The sequence below is a fragment of the Gouania willdenowi genome, chromosome 17, assembly GCF_900634775.1.
Source record: "Gouania willdenowi chromosome 17, fGouWil2.1, whole genome shotgun sequence".
Taxonomy (NCBI): Eukaryota; Metazoa; Chordata; class Actinopteri; order Blenniiformes; family Gobiesocidae; genus Gouania; species Gouania willdenowi.
In genome coordinates, this window is record NC_041060.1 from 12,958,694 (window position 1) to 12,972,778 (window position 14,085).

The following is a 14,085-nucleotide window of genomic DNA, read 5'->3' on the forward strand; positions in this document are numbered from 1 at the left end:
ATCCATGTCCATTTCCTCATAGAGCCAAACCTTTTTATTTTAAGAACTCTCCCAGTGAAATGAAAAAGATGAAAATGTTTTATTGAACAGCTTCCATCAAAAATAGGAAAAGGGGTTAGCTTTGGCATCAATGCATGTACATCAATAGTAGACAAGATCTTTACAGCACATACAATAGTAAGGAGTGTGTGCTTGAGATGATATACAAAAAAAGCGCAAACTATCATTGTTTGCAGTAGGAAATTGTACTGCGCCACTTTGACATTCTCTGACAACACGGTATCCAAGCCCTGCTTTCAAATCCTTGTCGTTTTTTTTCTTCAGATGTTAAACTAGCTATCAAAAACTAAACACATAGCAAAATATGATACATACATGCCAATATCTGTCTGCCCCTGCAGAATTTGGTTCTTTTTGTTGAGACATTTTGCGGAGATTTTTCTGTAAGATTTCATTGCTTTCTACTAAATTATTCAGAATCAAGACACTGACACCTTCTTGCAACAAGTGGAAGTGTGTTATGAAGTAGGTAACATTTGTCCAGGCTGCTTGAAGCTATTATTTCAGGGTCTTGAGTTCCCACTTTTTTTTTTTTTTTTTTTTTTTTTTTTTTTTTTTTCTTCTTCCCTTGTCTGCACATGCTGTCAAAGGTCAACACTACAAGAAGTGCAATCATTATGAGACAGCAACGCATGTTTTGTTATTGCAATAAAATAAATTGATTTATTTTATTGCTTAATTGTGACCATCACCAGCCCTCCCTAAGGAAGGGTAAGAAATCTTTTATTATAGGGAGGATATAAAAAGGGAGAGCAGTGTTACACCTAAGGGGAGAGGAAAGGGAGCAGGGAGGAGAGACTCAAGATAGGAAATAAAAAGGGTGGGGAAGAATAGATTGTTATACGGTGAGGGTGAGATGTGAAGTTGTAGAATATATTGTGCTTATTATGTTGTGTGTTCAAGCTAGTGACAAGTGTGAAGCTTAGTTATAATGGTGGTGGCTGTGGACAGGGGGAATGAGTGAGTGGTAGTACCTAAAGCAGGTATTTGGGATTAATGTGTCTAAAGTTAAGCCCTGTATGAGTTTTATCCCCCATCCCAAGGTGTGCCAGTGCATCGTATACCAGTATATGTGCAAAAACCATTACCGCAAACCCAGTGAGTTCCCACTCTGATGAAATACTGTACATAAAAAAAATACTGTACATTACACAACTCTGATGAAAAGAGCATGAGGAAATTTATGAAAATTTGAAATCTATCAAAAGAATCAGAGGCATATCATTTAAAGACTTGGCTAGTACTTTACTTAGTACCTATTCTAACACCAGCAGATCTAAAATCCATTGCATTTACTGTAAGAGGACACATGCACAGTGAGTCATGCACTCTTTTCATTGACTGAAATGTGTCCATTCCTGAAGATGCTCTACTTGCTGCTAGCAATGCTACATATACAACCGACCCTTTATCTGCTCCAACTTGATGAGTAGTAATTAATCATAACAAAAAAAAAAAAAAAATCAGATATTTGGAAGTAGTTTAAAGCATTAACCCTCCTATTATCCTTGGGGCCAATTTGACCCCATTCAATGTTTATCATTCAAAAAATATATTTTTTCTAATTTGATGGATACAATTAATTAAGCATAATTTATCATGATATTTTTTCAAAGTGCTGAACACATATTGCACACAATGGTATTCCTCCAGGGTCAATTTGGCCCCAAGCTGTTTTAGCTGTGCAAAACTTCTTAATTCATGCAAACATACTGTATAAAAGCTTGCATGGCAGCCCTTTATTTAAATAATTAAAAAGCAAAACATAAACAAAAAAAAAAAAAAAAAAAAAAAAAAAAAAAAAAAAACTTAACTCTGCCAATGCTGGTCCATATAACAAGAGTATTTTATAGTAAATAACCCCATATGTTACAAAAAAGGAGATAAATATAAGTAAATATGTATTAGAGGAAAGAGGGGGTTATCAACATCAATTTTGTGAGATTCATGAATGTGCATCCCAAATTAGAAAAGACTTGGATGAAAGATTTTAAGATACACTAACTCTAAAACTGAAAGTTTGACCTGTGCTGCAGAAAAGGTCAAGTCATCACCATTTGTCAATAAATTTGAGAAGATTTGGATGAAAACTATTCAAAATAATTTTATTCTAATTTTAAAAGTTTGACCTGATGGTGGCGCTAGAGAACAGGTCAGGGTTTCATTATCAAGGGGTTATTTGTTTATTCAACAAAAAAGTGCCTGACAAAAACTTGGTCAACAATTTTCTGAAAATCCTTTTCTGTGGGCTGATATCCCTGGGGTCAGATTGACCCCAAGGGTAAAATGTGTCAGTAATATTTGGGGATAATAGGAGGGTTAAATCACATTTAATATTTGCTGTTGTCCAAACCAACCATGTATTTTTGCAGTAGTCAAGGACTTTTTATCTTGCGGTTAAAATTGACACAAAAGTGCAACTTCTTCCTCTGATACCTTTCTAATATTTTAATTGTAATTAAAAAACGACCGTCGCACAAAATGAAAACATCAATATTTACCTCAAGCTTCACAACAGGAACATTATTAAGATTAATAGGGTATTTCTTTCTTGGAGGATTATAAAAAAATCTTTGAAAGGTAATACATTCTCCAAACCTCTCAGAGGTTTACTGCTTGTTTTTTTTTTTTTTTTTTGCTAATGTTATTTAGAGGGTGTCCAATGTTTCTGCAGGGTTACAACCAGTCAATCATCTGCACAAACAGGGCTCAGCTGATGCAAAAGCTGCCTTAAATCCTACTGGACTCCCTTAGTGGTGCTCTTGTAGCCTTGGTCACACTTTTGCTTTTATTAAGACCTTCCTGAAAGGAAACTTTTTGGGTTTTTAAGACAATCATCAGCCATCAAAGTGAGCCACTAGTGATACCACGACTGGTTTGTTGTCCGAGGAAGCCGCTCTGGTGATGTCAATGGTCGGCTCACACGAGGGGTTCAGCTGGGGTACCGTGACTGCCGGCTGACCCAGTGAGGCCACCATGAAGAGGAAATCGTTGGTCCGGCGTGGACCAATAGCCGCTGTGCCCCTGGCACCCTTTGTACCTTGTACCTTGGAGGAGCTCTTTACGCTTGAGCCTCGTCGAGGATTTTGACAGTGCAGAAGAGCTTGGAAACATCTATAAAACTGGGACAAGAACACAACAGACAAGTACTTAGAATTGTTCTGAGGCAACAGCGGACACAACTACAGAATGAAGTCTTTTTTTTTTTTTCTTTTTAATTTACTACATGCAGCACAATCATGCCTTGTGGTCCCTTGCAAAACAGGTATACATATATATGTATATAAGACAAATGTGAAATAAGTTTATCACCCTATAGTCTGTAATACTTGACCTTGTTTCTCGATCTCTCTCTCTGTTCTTCTCTAGCTACTTACTGTGTTCTCTCTCAACAAATGAAACATCCCCCATATTTTCCTTAATGTCAGACTCAACAGCTCTAAATGATTGATGACCTTGGACAGAAACCTGCATCAAATTTTTATCTGGAAGAAAATAGGAAAACAATTGAGGAAATAAAACACAAGAGCTACCAATACCTCCTAAAATCAGACCAAATAATTATTTCATGTCTAGGAAAGGCAGTGACGCTTCAAAATGCACCACCAAGCTTAATTCACGATATTAAAAACAAATTGAAACTTATTAAACTTTATGAAATAAAAGATTAAGATTATCACTAAAAAATCTTCAGGTTATGTATAGAATTCCGGTTCTATGAGTAATATGAGTGAGATGCAACCTCTATCTGCATTCCTCAGAAGCATTTATTTCAATCGGCCAATCCTGATTGGCTGGTGAAGTGCGTCTGTCCCTTAGGGGGTCACCCACCTCCTATAAAAGGACACGGACAGATGGGCACTATTTTAAAATAAGCGCCTCTTCTCCTTGCTCAAGCAAGAAGGATAGTCTGGTGAGACATCTCACTCATATTACTCATAGAACCAGGGTTATATACATAACCTAAAGTTATATTTCATAATATTTTGTGAGATGTCTCACTATGGGATATGGAAACTCCCATAGTGCAGACATGCTTATCGAGCAGGTCAACACCAGTGTTCATTTTGACAGCATGTTTTGATTTAGTTTGTGAAAGACGTTGGACTAAAATACAATGTAGTTTTAGTCATCAAGACTATTTCAGTTACTGTATAGTCTAGTTTTAGTCAACTAAATGACATTCAGTATTACTAAATCTGTTATAGATATAGTTGAGTGAAATATACAGATTTTTATTAAAATAAAATGTAAAATGGTAAAATGAAGAAAAGCCTTGCACTCAAATAAATGTTACTCAATAAATGGCTTCACTTAATCAGTTATCAATAATACAATACATCGTTTTATCTGAAAATCAGCAGTTGTTTGTTTAATTTTGGAAAAAAAAAAAAAGAAACCACAAAAGAACTTAGTACGAGACAAATTAAAACAACCTAAAGATAAAGCTGTAGCCTAATTGGATTCTTGTCAAAATTAATAAAATAAATAGTTTACAAAGAAAATTAAAAGGATATGGTTGTAGCTTATTTGAGACACATGGATTCAAAGTTTTGCTTTAATTTCAAGCAAATTTGCTGTATATATAGACAAAATAAGTCTGGTTAACTTATCTAAGATACGAGGATAGAGACTGGTTTCTGTTTCCATTCTCATTATTTGTATACATACAGTATATTCATACTAACAAATACCCCCACACCCATATCTAGTTCATAATAGTTTTTTCAGATTTATTAGTGGTCTTTGAGCTCCCACCCAGTTCCTATGACTTAGTATAATTTCCCTGTTTGTCAGCCTAAAACTATGGGTGAACAATTTATCTCACATCCTTTCTGACAGCATTCTTAAAGAGCTGTTTAATGAACATGTGTAGTTTATGTACCAACACACTTACTGTCCCTCCAATCATAATGGTGTACATTTCTGTTGGGGAAAGAATGTCCCACTGGTTTTACTCAACAGCTGGTGCATCAGCATTTGGTGTCTCAGTGGTTCTGTGGCAGATGGTGAGCCCTTTGGAGATAAGAGACGAGGACCTCTGATGTCCTCCTCTGTCTCTCTCCATCCCTATAGATGTTATAAATAGAGTCCGATGAAATCTTTTCCCCTCTAAATATCCTTTCATTATGTCTCAACAGCCGTAGGCAGAGAGGGTTGATGTATCCAGGTTTTCCCTGTACGTTTGTCCTTCCTATTCACACAACATTGGAAGAACCACTCTAGGGAATTTGCCTCACACATTAACCTTCAAGAAGACTGAATTATTGGAATTGGCTGGTCAAAAGGTTTTTGAACTTCATATGGTTTCGATTTAGGAATTTTAATGCTTATTCGAGCTAAGCGAAGCAGTTATTTTATGGACAACTTTGAATTTTCAAAAAGATTACTTGTCTATAATTCTCATGTGTGTCAAAATGTCATTTAAAGATTTAAAGTTTTTGTATGTCGATTTGTGGAGTAAAGTTATGGAACAGAATGAGCGTGTAGCTAAAACAATGTTCGAACATAATACGGTTTAAAAAAGGGGTTAAAGAAATGCTTTTCACAAGATATATGATTAAATCTAATCACTAATCACCAGTAATGTAATTTTTTATTTTTTAAACTTTTATTTTATCATTTTACATGTTCAAAATAAAGACCTCAATCAAAATCATGCGGTGAGAAAGTCAGGCCATGAGTGCTGTTCCGAAAACATCTTTAACGTTGCTCTAAATATATTTAAATTCATTTTCTGCCCAATTTAATATTATTTTAGTGTTTTGTATTCCTGTATAACATTTCAAACCATTACTATATCTTGCATTGTAAATCCTTGTACGGCATTGGCCCATATACTATATGCAATACAGAGTATACGTATAAATTAAGGTTAAAAGATAAAAAATCAAGTAAAACGAACTAAATGGCATGAACCTTTTGTGGCCTACGGAAGCGTAGCGCAACCCATAAATGATCAAGCTGTTCAGCAAATGGATTGATGATGACCTGAGAAGTAGAATACGGCGCACACTCGCACTTTACAAGGTCCGAATGCACGCGCACCCACCCCTTCCCACACTGCCTTAAAACACATCCTGCCCTGGCCCCTAGAAAACGATGATGTTCGTCCTCCATGTGGGAAAGCCACTCCTCAGACACACAAAGATTACACAGAAACCGTAATAGTGGAGAATCCATATTTTGACACTCATCTATCACTGCATGTGTACATCAACTTTCTAACTCCTTTTACGATATAATATTAGTATATTGTTTGTACAATATAATATCACATTTGTACAATATATTGTTCATTCAATATAGTGATCCAAAATATACGCTTCTGTAGTGGCCAATGAAAAATGAGCAAATATTAAATATTTATTCAGTTAATTTCATTTATTTAATTAGCACACATTAAAAAAACAACATCAAAGGTACAAGGTGGGAACGAAGCCCAAAGGGCTTGTAAAAGAGCTCCACTCTTTTCAATAAGCACAAACAATTTAGAATAAGGGCTAACTAATAAACACTTACACAATCAGGAGACAAAATGTCCAATTAAACTTTGTTTATACATTATTTTTCCTCATATATCAAAGTATATATCAATATCAAAAGACAAAGGAAAATATTAATTGAAAATCAAAAAAGTAAATTTAAAACATTTATTGACAATCATGTTTCCATTGTTAAAAACAAAATACCACCTTTAATTTATTTAACCAAAGGAATTGTGAAATAACTCTCCTCCACCATCCATCAACATTGTTTCAGTGTGAACAGGTCCACACCCGTCACGTGTTACAACCTGCATACTGAATCATACCGCATCACAACGTACAGTGCAAAGAAAGGACAGGTTGTCCCTGAGGTACAAAGCAAAGGCATCACGAATGTATACACACCATCTGTCAGGGTGTAATAAATAGTGAATATAACCCTTGATACATTCCCCCAACCCAGGGACCCCATCTGGAAATCTTAGTGTTAAGATTTCATGCAGATCTTTGTTTTCTGCTGACCTCTAGACACAAAGCACACTGACTTATCCGTCATAAATTCAGGGATCTTGTCAGTCTGATGGACAGCTATATATATATATATATATATATATATATATATATATATATATATATATATATATATATATATGTATGTGAATAATTTAGGAGTGCAGGAGCAGATTGAAAGCATAACAATGCCTTCTGTGTATTTGGCCTTTTTTTCAAAACATTTTAAATTGAAGTCATTTCTACTTTAATTTGCCAGGTACTCAGAATGATAAAAACAGAAATTGGCACTTCAGGGTTTCAAGTCAACATTTCCTGATATGAATGCAGAAGATGCAACTCTTGAGTAAACGTAGTATACTTAGTATACTTTTTTAATAGTATGTATACTTATAGTCTACTACATTTTCTCATGGGAGCAAAATTGACGATATATGCTGAAACTATCCGTCAGCATCAGCCCAGACTGGAGGTACACAAAAATCAGACTTTGCAGTACATGATGAAAAATGGAATGGAATTCTATGTATAGATGAAAGCAGGAAAAGTTCAAGCTGTCGACACATTATTTAAATTCTTTACAAAAGCAGACGTGGAAAAGTAAAACAATGGTGACTAAAGCATTTGCAAATGTATTGGTAGAGTTAAACATGACAACAAAAACTCTGCTCGAAGGTTTTTGAGAGATCTATTAAGTAAGTAAGTAGTTTATTTATAGAGCGCTTTTTGCAGATAAAATCACAAAGTGCTGTACAGAGTTGTGGTAAGAGTACAAGTGCAACACAATAGAATAATAAAACAAGAGTGCATAAATATCATAAGAACAGCAACATTAAAGGACGAATAAAAATTAAAATCCAGTTAACTAAAAGCTTTACTGTAAAGTGTAGTCTTCAGCAGTTTTTTAAAAGTGTCCACACAGTTGAGCTCCCTGAGAGACTGGTGCAGGTTATTCCAGAGTCTGGGAGCTACAGCCTGGAACGCCAGGTCTCCTCTGGTTTTAAATTTAGTTTTTGGGGTCTTTAGGAGACTCTGACCTGAAGACCGAAGGCATCGCCCTGATGAGTAGGGGCACAACAAGTCCGAGATATATTTAGGGGCCTGACCATGTAATGCTCGGAACGTGAGAACTAATATTTTATATTCTATGCGAAACTTAACTGGAAGCCAGTGTAGAGTAGCAAGAATGGGGGTGATGTGGGATGTTCTGGGGGCACCAGTTACTACATTTTGTATTTAGAATGAAGTTTGCACATAAAATGAGGGCCGAGTATCATCCGTAATCACATTCATTTAATGCTAAGCGATTTAAATAGTATACAGGTTTAAATCCTCTGTCTTTTTCTTTTTTTAAACTATGAATGTTTGCAAAGCACATGCATATGCTTGCTTTTCCACAGCCGTATTAAAAGACATAATAGCAAGTGTTATCATGTAAATGTCAACTCTCAATTGCGTGAGTCCTCTTATTTTATACAAAAATAAATAAATAAAAATAAGCGATGCTGTGGATTTAATTTATTTGAACTTATTGAATATTTAAAAGAGAGATTGCACATTAATAGACAGACATGCTGCAAATGAGCCAAATTTAGCCAAAAGAGGCTCGGTTTCATCTGGTATCCCTAGTCAGATTTTAAAAGGCAACCTAAAATGTAAAAGGTATTAACATACAGAGAGAACACAATACGACAAAAGAGAACAGTCATGACAATTAACAAAATATTACTGATGAAACAAAGCACCAAGCCAGGACTAAAACTCTCAGAATTGCCACACAGTAAATTACAACAGGAACACAGTTCAACCAAAAATAGTTAATCCATAGTTCACACAAAAGAAACAAACGATGTGCAAAAATCCAAATAAAATTGAATAAAAGGCTGTCAGTGTGAACATAATTGGTGGTCAAGAAGCCATATGTGCCATTGCCATACATTACCTGATATCCGACATGAAAAACAAGATACTTTTTGGATTAGTGATCAACATTTTTTGTATACACTTGAGTACATTTTCTTAAGGCTTAAATCATGGGTTTGACAACCATAGAGTTAGGAAGTTGCACATCTTTAACTTTTATTTAAAAAAAAAAAAAAAAAAATAGATGAAGATTTGTTTACAGTATGAACTCTCATCTTGTGGGGATTGACAGTCAGTTGATTTGTCACTTGAACTTCTACCCTCACCATGCTGGCTAGATGTAAGGATTAAATGGAAGTAAAGGCTCACCAAACTTTTAGGACATTTGATCAACAAGAACTCATTCCCAGTTTACCTGTTAGGTTGGCTCTAGTGTTAGTGCTGTGAAGACTATCAATAAAAGGTCACCACACCATACGTGCAATGCTTTTGGGTATAACAGCTGCGGGTAGGTGAGGATAAAGTAGGTCAGAACAAGAGCTGTGGAGGGGAGTGACAGATGATGGGATGACAGTGGGATGCACTGATGGAGTATTTTGGACAGGGTGCATGATGGGGTTTGGGATTGGCTCCACATGGGTTCTATTAAACTTGTCATTTTATGTTTGGATCTTTGAAACTTGTGCAATCTGCGCCTATCAGGTAGAGGATGTGCCAGCTGTTAGCCAACATACAGTTAAAACAGAAAATACTCAGATATTTGTAACATTATATTCTATATTTTATGGTTTACCATTGAAACGTAATTCAATAAAATGCTTTTCACTAAATTGGTTGCATACATTTTTAAATCCTTGACAATCATATTGTTAGTTTCATGAGCATTTTTCATTAAGTTTGTGGTAGTTTGGTTAATATAACTTGTCTATGTCCTTGCTTATGTCATTTGTGGAGAGGGGACTTACTTTGTAGAGTAGCATGATTATAAAAAAAATGTAAAAATCATGCTGGTTTAAGAAAAGTAGCTAAAATTACATCTCAGAACCAAATATTGGACTGTGTGTAACAGAGAATGAAGGAGAAAAGCGATGTATAGGATTTTTGTTGTTCTAAAACTGTCCTGGGTTGCTAAATAGTTATATTTTGGTATTCTTGAATAAAGTACATTCTTCATAGTGTAAATAGGAACTTTAGGCATTGAACAAATGAATTAGTTAAACCAAAGACAACTTTTTCCCCAAACATAGTCAATGTAGTGCCATGCACTCGATCTGCAGTAGTTCTTAACCCAAGTTTGGCCGAACCCTAGCGGTTCACTGAGTCAGTTTTAGAGGTCTGGATGGAGTCAAAACACCACAGTAAATATATATTATATAAAATAAATTTCAGGCCCAGACCTGCTTAGCTTCCGGGATCTAACGAGATCAGGCAATGATGGGCTGGTGTGGCCATGTGTTTGATAGAACTGCTTGCCTTTAAACCAAGTTATGCTTTGGCTCAGTCAAAGGACAAGTGCAGCTTTGGTTGAGGTCAAACAAATAAAAAGGAATCAAAAGGTATTAGAGAGATATTCCCAGTTTTGTGATTTAACATACTGTATTGTTTTCATGTGAGCAAACGGTTGCGTTTCGATAAAAAGCGAAGGCAAACTCACCCATTTGTTAGAAACTTATCACTGAAATGAAGATTTGAGTGTGACGCCACTCTTCACTGTGTGAGGAAAATTATTAAATACAGAAATATAATGATCGCGGGCCAGCCTGAGGGATTGTGAATGTATGTAAGAATCCCAAAGCGAGTCAGATGATTGTTATTCTGTTCACAGGGTCCTTCATGACCATCTTTTTCTTTTTTTTTTTCCAGGCTCCTCAGATCTATTAATTTTTACTTCTGTTGATTGATTTGCATGAGATTTCCTGACACATGGGAGTTTATTGAATCAAATGAAGTCCCCGAACTGTCAAATGAAACAGTGCTGAAGCCTATAACCAAGGCTGAGGCTTCCTGCCAGTACATACTGTAACTTTATCACCTGCATGTATAGAAGTTGATGAATAAAAGATTAAGAAACAACTTTGCTTTTAAGCTAGTTTTTAGCACTTCAAACATCCATAAGTAGTCGTATAAAACAGCACTAACATTGACACTACCATCATACTACATAACATAGGCAAGGCAAGGCAAATTTATTTGTATAGCGCATTTCATACTCAAGGCAACTCAATGTGCTTGTTTAAAATCAATAAGAACATTTAAAATCATCAGTAAAATCAATTAAAATCATCAGTAAAATCAATTAAAATCAACAACATGTCTAAAAATCTCTCTCTCAATCATATGCAGTAGAGAAAAAAAGTGCCATTAAATTTGATTTAAAAATGTTCACGTTGGATGCTGACTTCAGCTCTGCTGGCAGTTTGTTCCACTTCTTTGCAGCATAACAACTAAAAGCAGCATCACCATGTTTACTGTGAGCTCTGGGCTCCACTAATATAGAATACAATTATAGAGGTACCGTCTCCTAATAAAAACTATGCAAAAGCTCATTCCTTTTGAGCAATTATAGTGAGAAATTAAAATATGTGACAATCAAGTTGAAAAAATGTACTGTTGACATTCAAGATTTTAGGATCAAACATTTATTTGCTTCTTAATCCTACAACAACCAAAAATACAGTAAAAATACTCAATCAGTATCCAACAGCTTGCCAGTAAACCAAAATAATGAAGCAAATTATCGCTACAACCTGTGTTAATAATGTAATGCTATGGAAAGTTGTATTTATCAAGATGACCATATATTACGAGTTTACCAGTGTGCGGGTACACTTGTGAAGCAAAGTGTCATTAGTAGTATTAGTGAAGTGAAAAATGTAAGTACTTGTAAGCATCACATGCTAATAGGGGAGCAGGAAAAAGAAAATTTAGGCTTGCCACTGGCTTTTGTAAATATTACAACCAATCAGGTACTGGATTTAGTTATAATTTGCATTTGGTTTACTAGCACTAGTAGTGAATCTTTTGGCATTACCAGTAAACTAAAAACAGTCTACTCGTACTAGCTACTAGATCTGTTCTCATTCTATTGGATCTAAGTGCTGCATTTGACACTGTAGATCATACAAATTTGTTGCACAGATTGTAAACATGCATTGGACTAAATGGAAAAGTAATGCAATGGTTTAAGTCCTACTTGGAGGAGCGAAGTTATTTTGTAAGCATTGAAAACTTTGAATCTGACAGATTACTAATGTCCTCCGGGTGTTCCTCAGAGCTCTGATCTTGGTTTTGCCTTTTTATGCTTCCTTTATGACAAATTTTACAGAACTGTAAGGTTGATTATCAGAGCTACGCAGATGACACACAACTATATCTATCACTGAACTCAAATGACTATGGTCCCATAGAGGTGTTGTGTGACTGCTTAGAAAAAGTAAACTGCTGGATGAGTGAAAATTTTCTTCAACTAAATAATGACAAGATGGAGGTGATTGTCTTTGGTAACAAGGAAAGTGTCAAGTATCTTGAGTCTCAATCTTTAAAGACCAAGTCAAAAACCTTGGTGTTCTGATTGACTCAGATCTGACATTCAGCAGTCAGATCAAATCTATCACAAAAACATCTTCTACTACCTAAAGAACATCTCCAGAGTGAAAGGTTTAATGACTCAGAAAGATCAGGAGAAACTGGTCCATGCTTTTATCTCCAGCAGACTGGACTATTGTAATGGTCTTCTGACAGGAATCCCCCAAAAGAGCATCAAACATCTACAGCTGGTTCAGAACGCTGCAGCTCGGGTCTTAACCAGAATAAAGAGATCAGAACACATTACTCCAGTTTTTAAGTCTTTTCACTGGCTCCCAGTCAGACTCAGAATAGACTTTAAAGTTCTGCTGCTGGTGTATAAATCTGTGGATGGGTTTGGTCCAGAATACATCAGTGAGATGTTGGTCAGGTAGGAACCCAGCAGGTCTCTCAGATCTATGGATAGTGAAGCCCAGAGCTCACAGTAAACATGGTGATGCTGCGTTTAGTTGTTATGCTGCAAAGAAGTGGAACACACTGCCAGTAGAGCTGAAGTCGGCATCCAATGTGAACATGGTGATATGACTTTTTAGTTTGAGTGAATGTAGTTTGAAAGTCTTCCTTTCAAATCTTTAACAAATTGGGGTGGACATTCATGACCGTATTGATTATTACTTGCATAAATATATATATATTTACTTATTTTTTTATCTAGTTTTTTGTTACATATTTGGGTTTATTCACTATAAAGTTTAACTCCCTCCCATGTCATGTATCAACTAGTTTTACACAGCTAAAACAGCTTGTGGTCAAATTGACCCCGGGAAACACCAATGCGTGTTCAGCACGTTAAAAATAAATAAATAAATAAATCATTACAATTTTATCCTAATTAAAGTTGACTTCTGTAAAAGTCTTTAAATAAGAATAACTATTAATTCTAAATTCTAGCCACATGTATCAGGTAAAGCAGCATGATCACCTGACATGACCCTTTAAAATTATAGCTGGAATGGATGGAAAAATGAGAGCAGAAAACAACTATTACAAAACATAACAAACATTAGAGAATATCAAACCTCTCTGCATTAAGAGGAGCAGTGTGTCGTTGGTAACTTACCCACGTAGCGTTTCGACTGTTGGCCCTGCTGATGGTTGATGGGACAAAAACACACCAGCTGCTACTTGTATCTGTACAGCATTTTTAGTCTTCAACTCGCCTCAACTCACAGTTTCCATAGTAACGGGCTGGGAGGAATTGAAGACTGAAAATGACATACAGGACAGTCGTTGTCCCTCTGTCTCCATCTCCATGTGTGGGCTGAAGTGGCCCCCTGCAGGGTCAGTTAGCATAGATGCCGAGGGCCCCGGTGAGAGATGAAAAGTGACAGAGGAAAAATGGAGCATCTCCAGATGACAGCAACATCTGGACCCTGTTCGTATTCAGAGGATTCCCTATTGCACGTTGAAATTATTCTTGACAGGGACCCTGGGAGGAAGATTAAACTTCAAAAGTAATTGTTACACCTGAAAGATTTCGGAAAATGATGGCGTTTTGTCTTATACTGCTGTATTTAATGCTTTGTACTGTATGTTTACCTCTTTGACTTTAACTGACTGAGTATTTGCAACATAGATG

At 35.9% G+C, this 14,085-nt stretch overlaps 1 protein-coding gene across 1 annotated transcript in view; it reads right to left on the reverse strand.

Annotated features, from left to right (window-relative positions):
- Positions 1-1,983: 1,983 nt before the first annotated feature.
- The window catches only part of LOC114479365 (vertebrate ancient opsin-like), a 72,949-nt gene continuing 60,847 nt past the window's right edge, over positions 1,984-14,085 (reverse strand). The window contains exon 4 of the mRNA XM_028473033.1: positions 1,984-3,182. Within this exon, the coding sequence (XP_028328834.1) occupies positions 2,898-3,182 (285 nt within the window). The 3' untranslated portion in view covers positions 1,984-2,897. The remainder of the gene's footprint in view (positions 3,183-14,085) is intronic.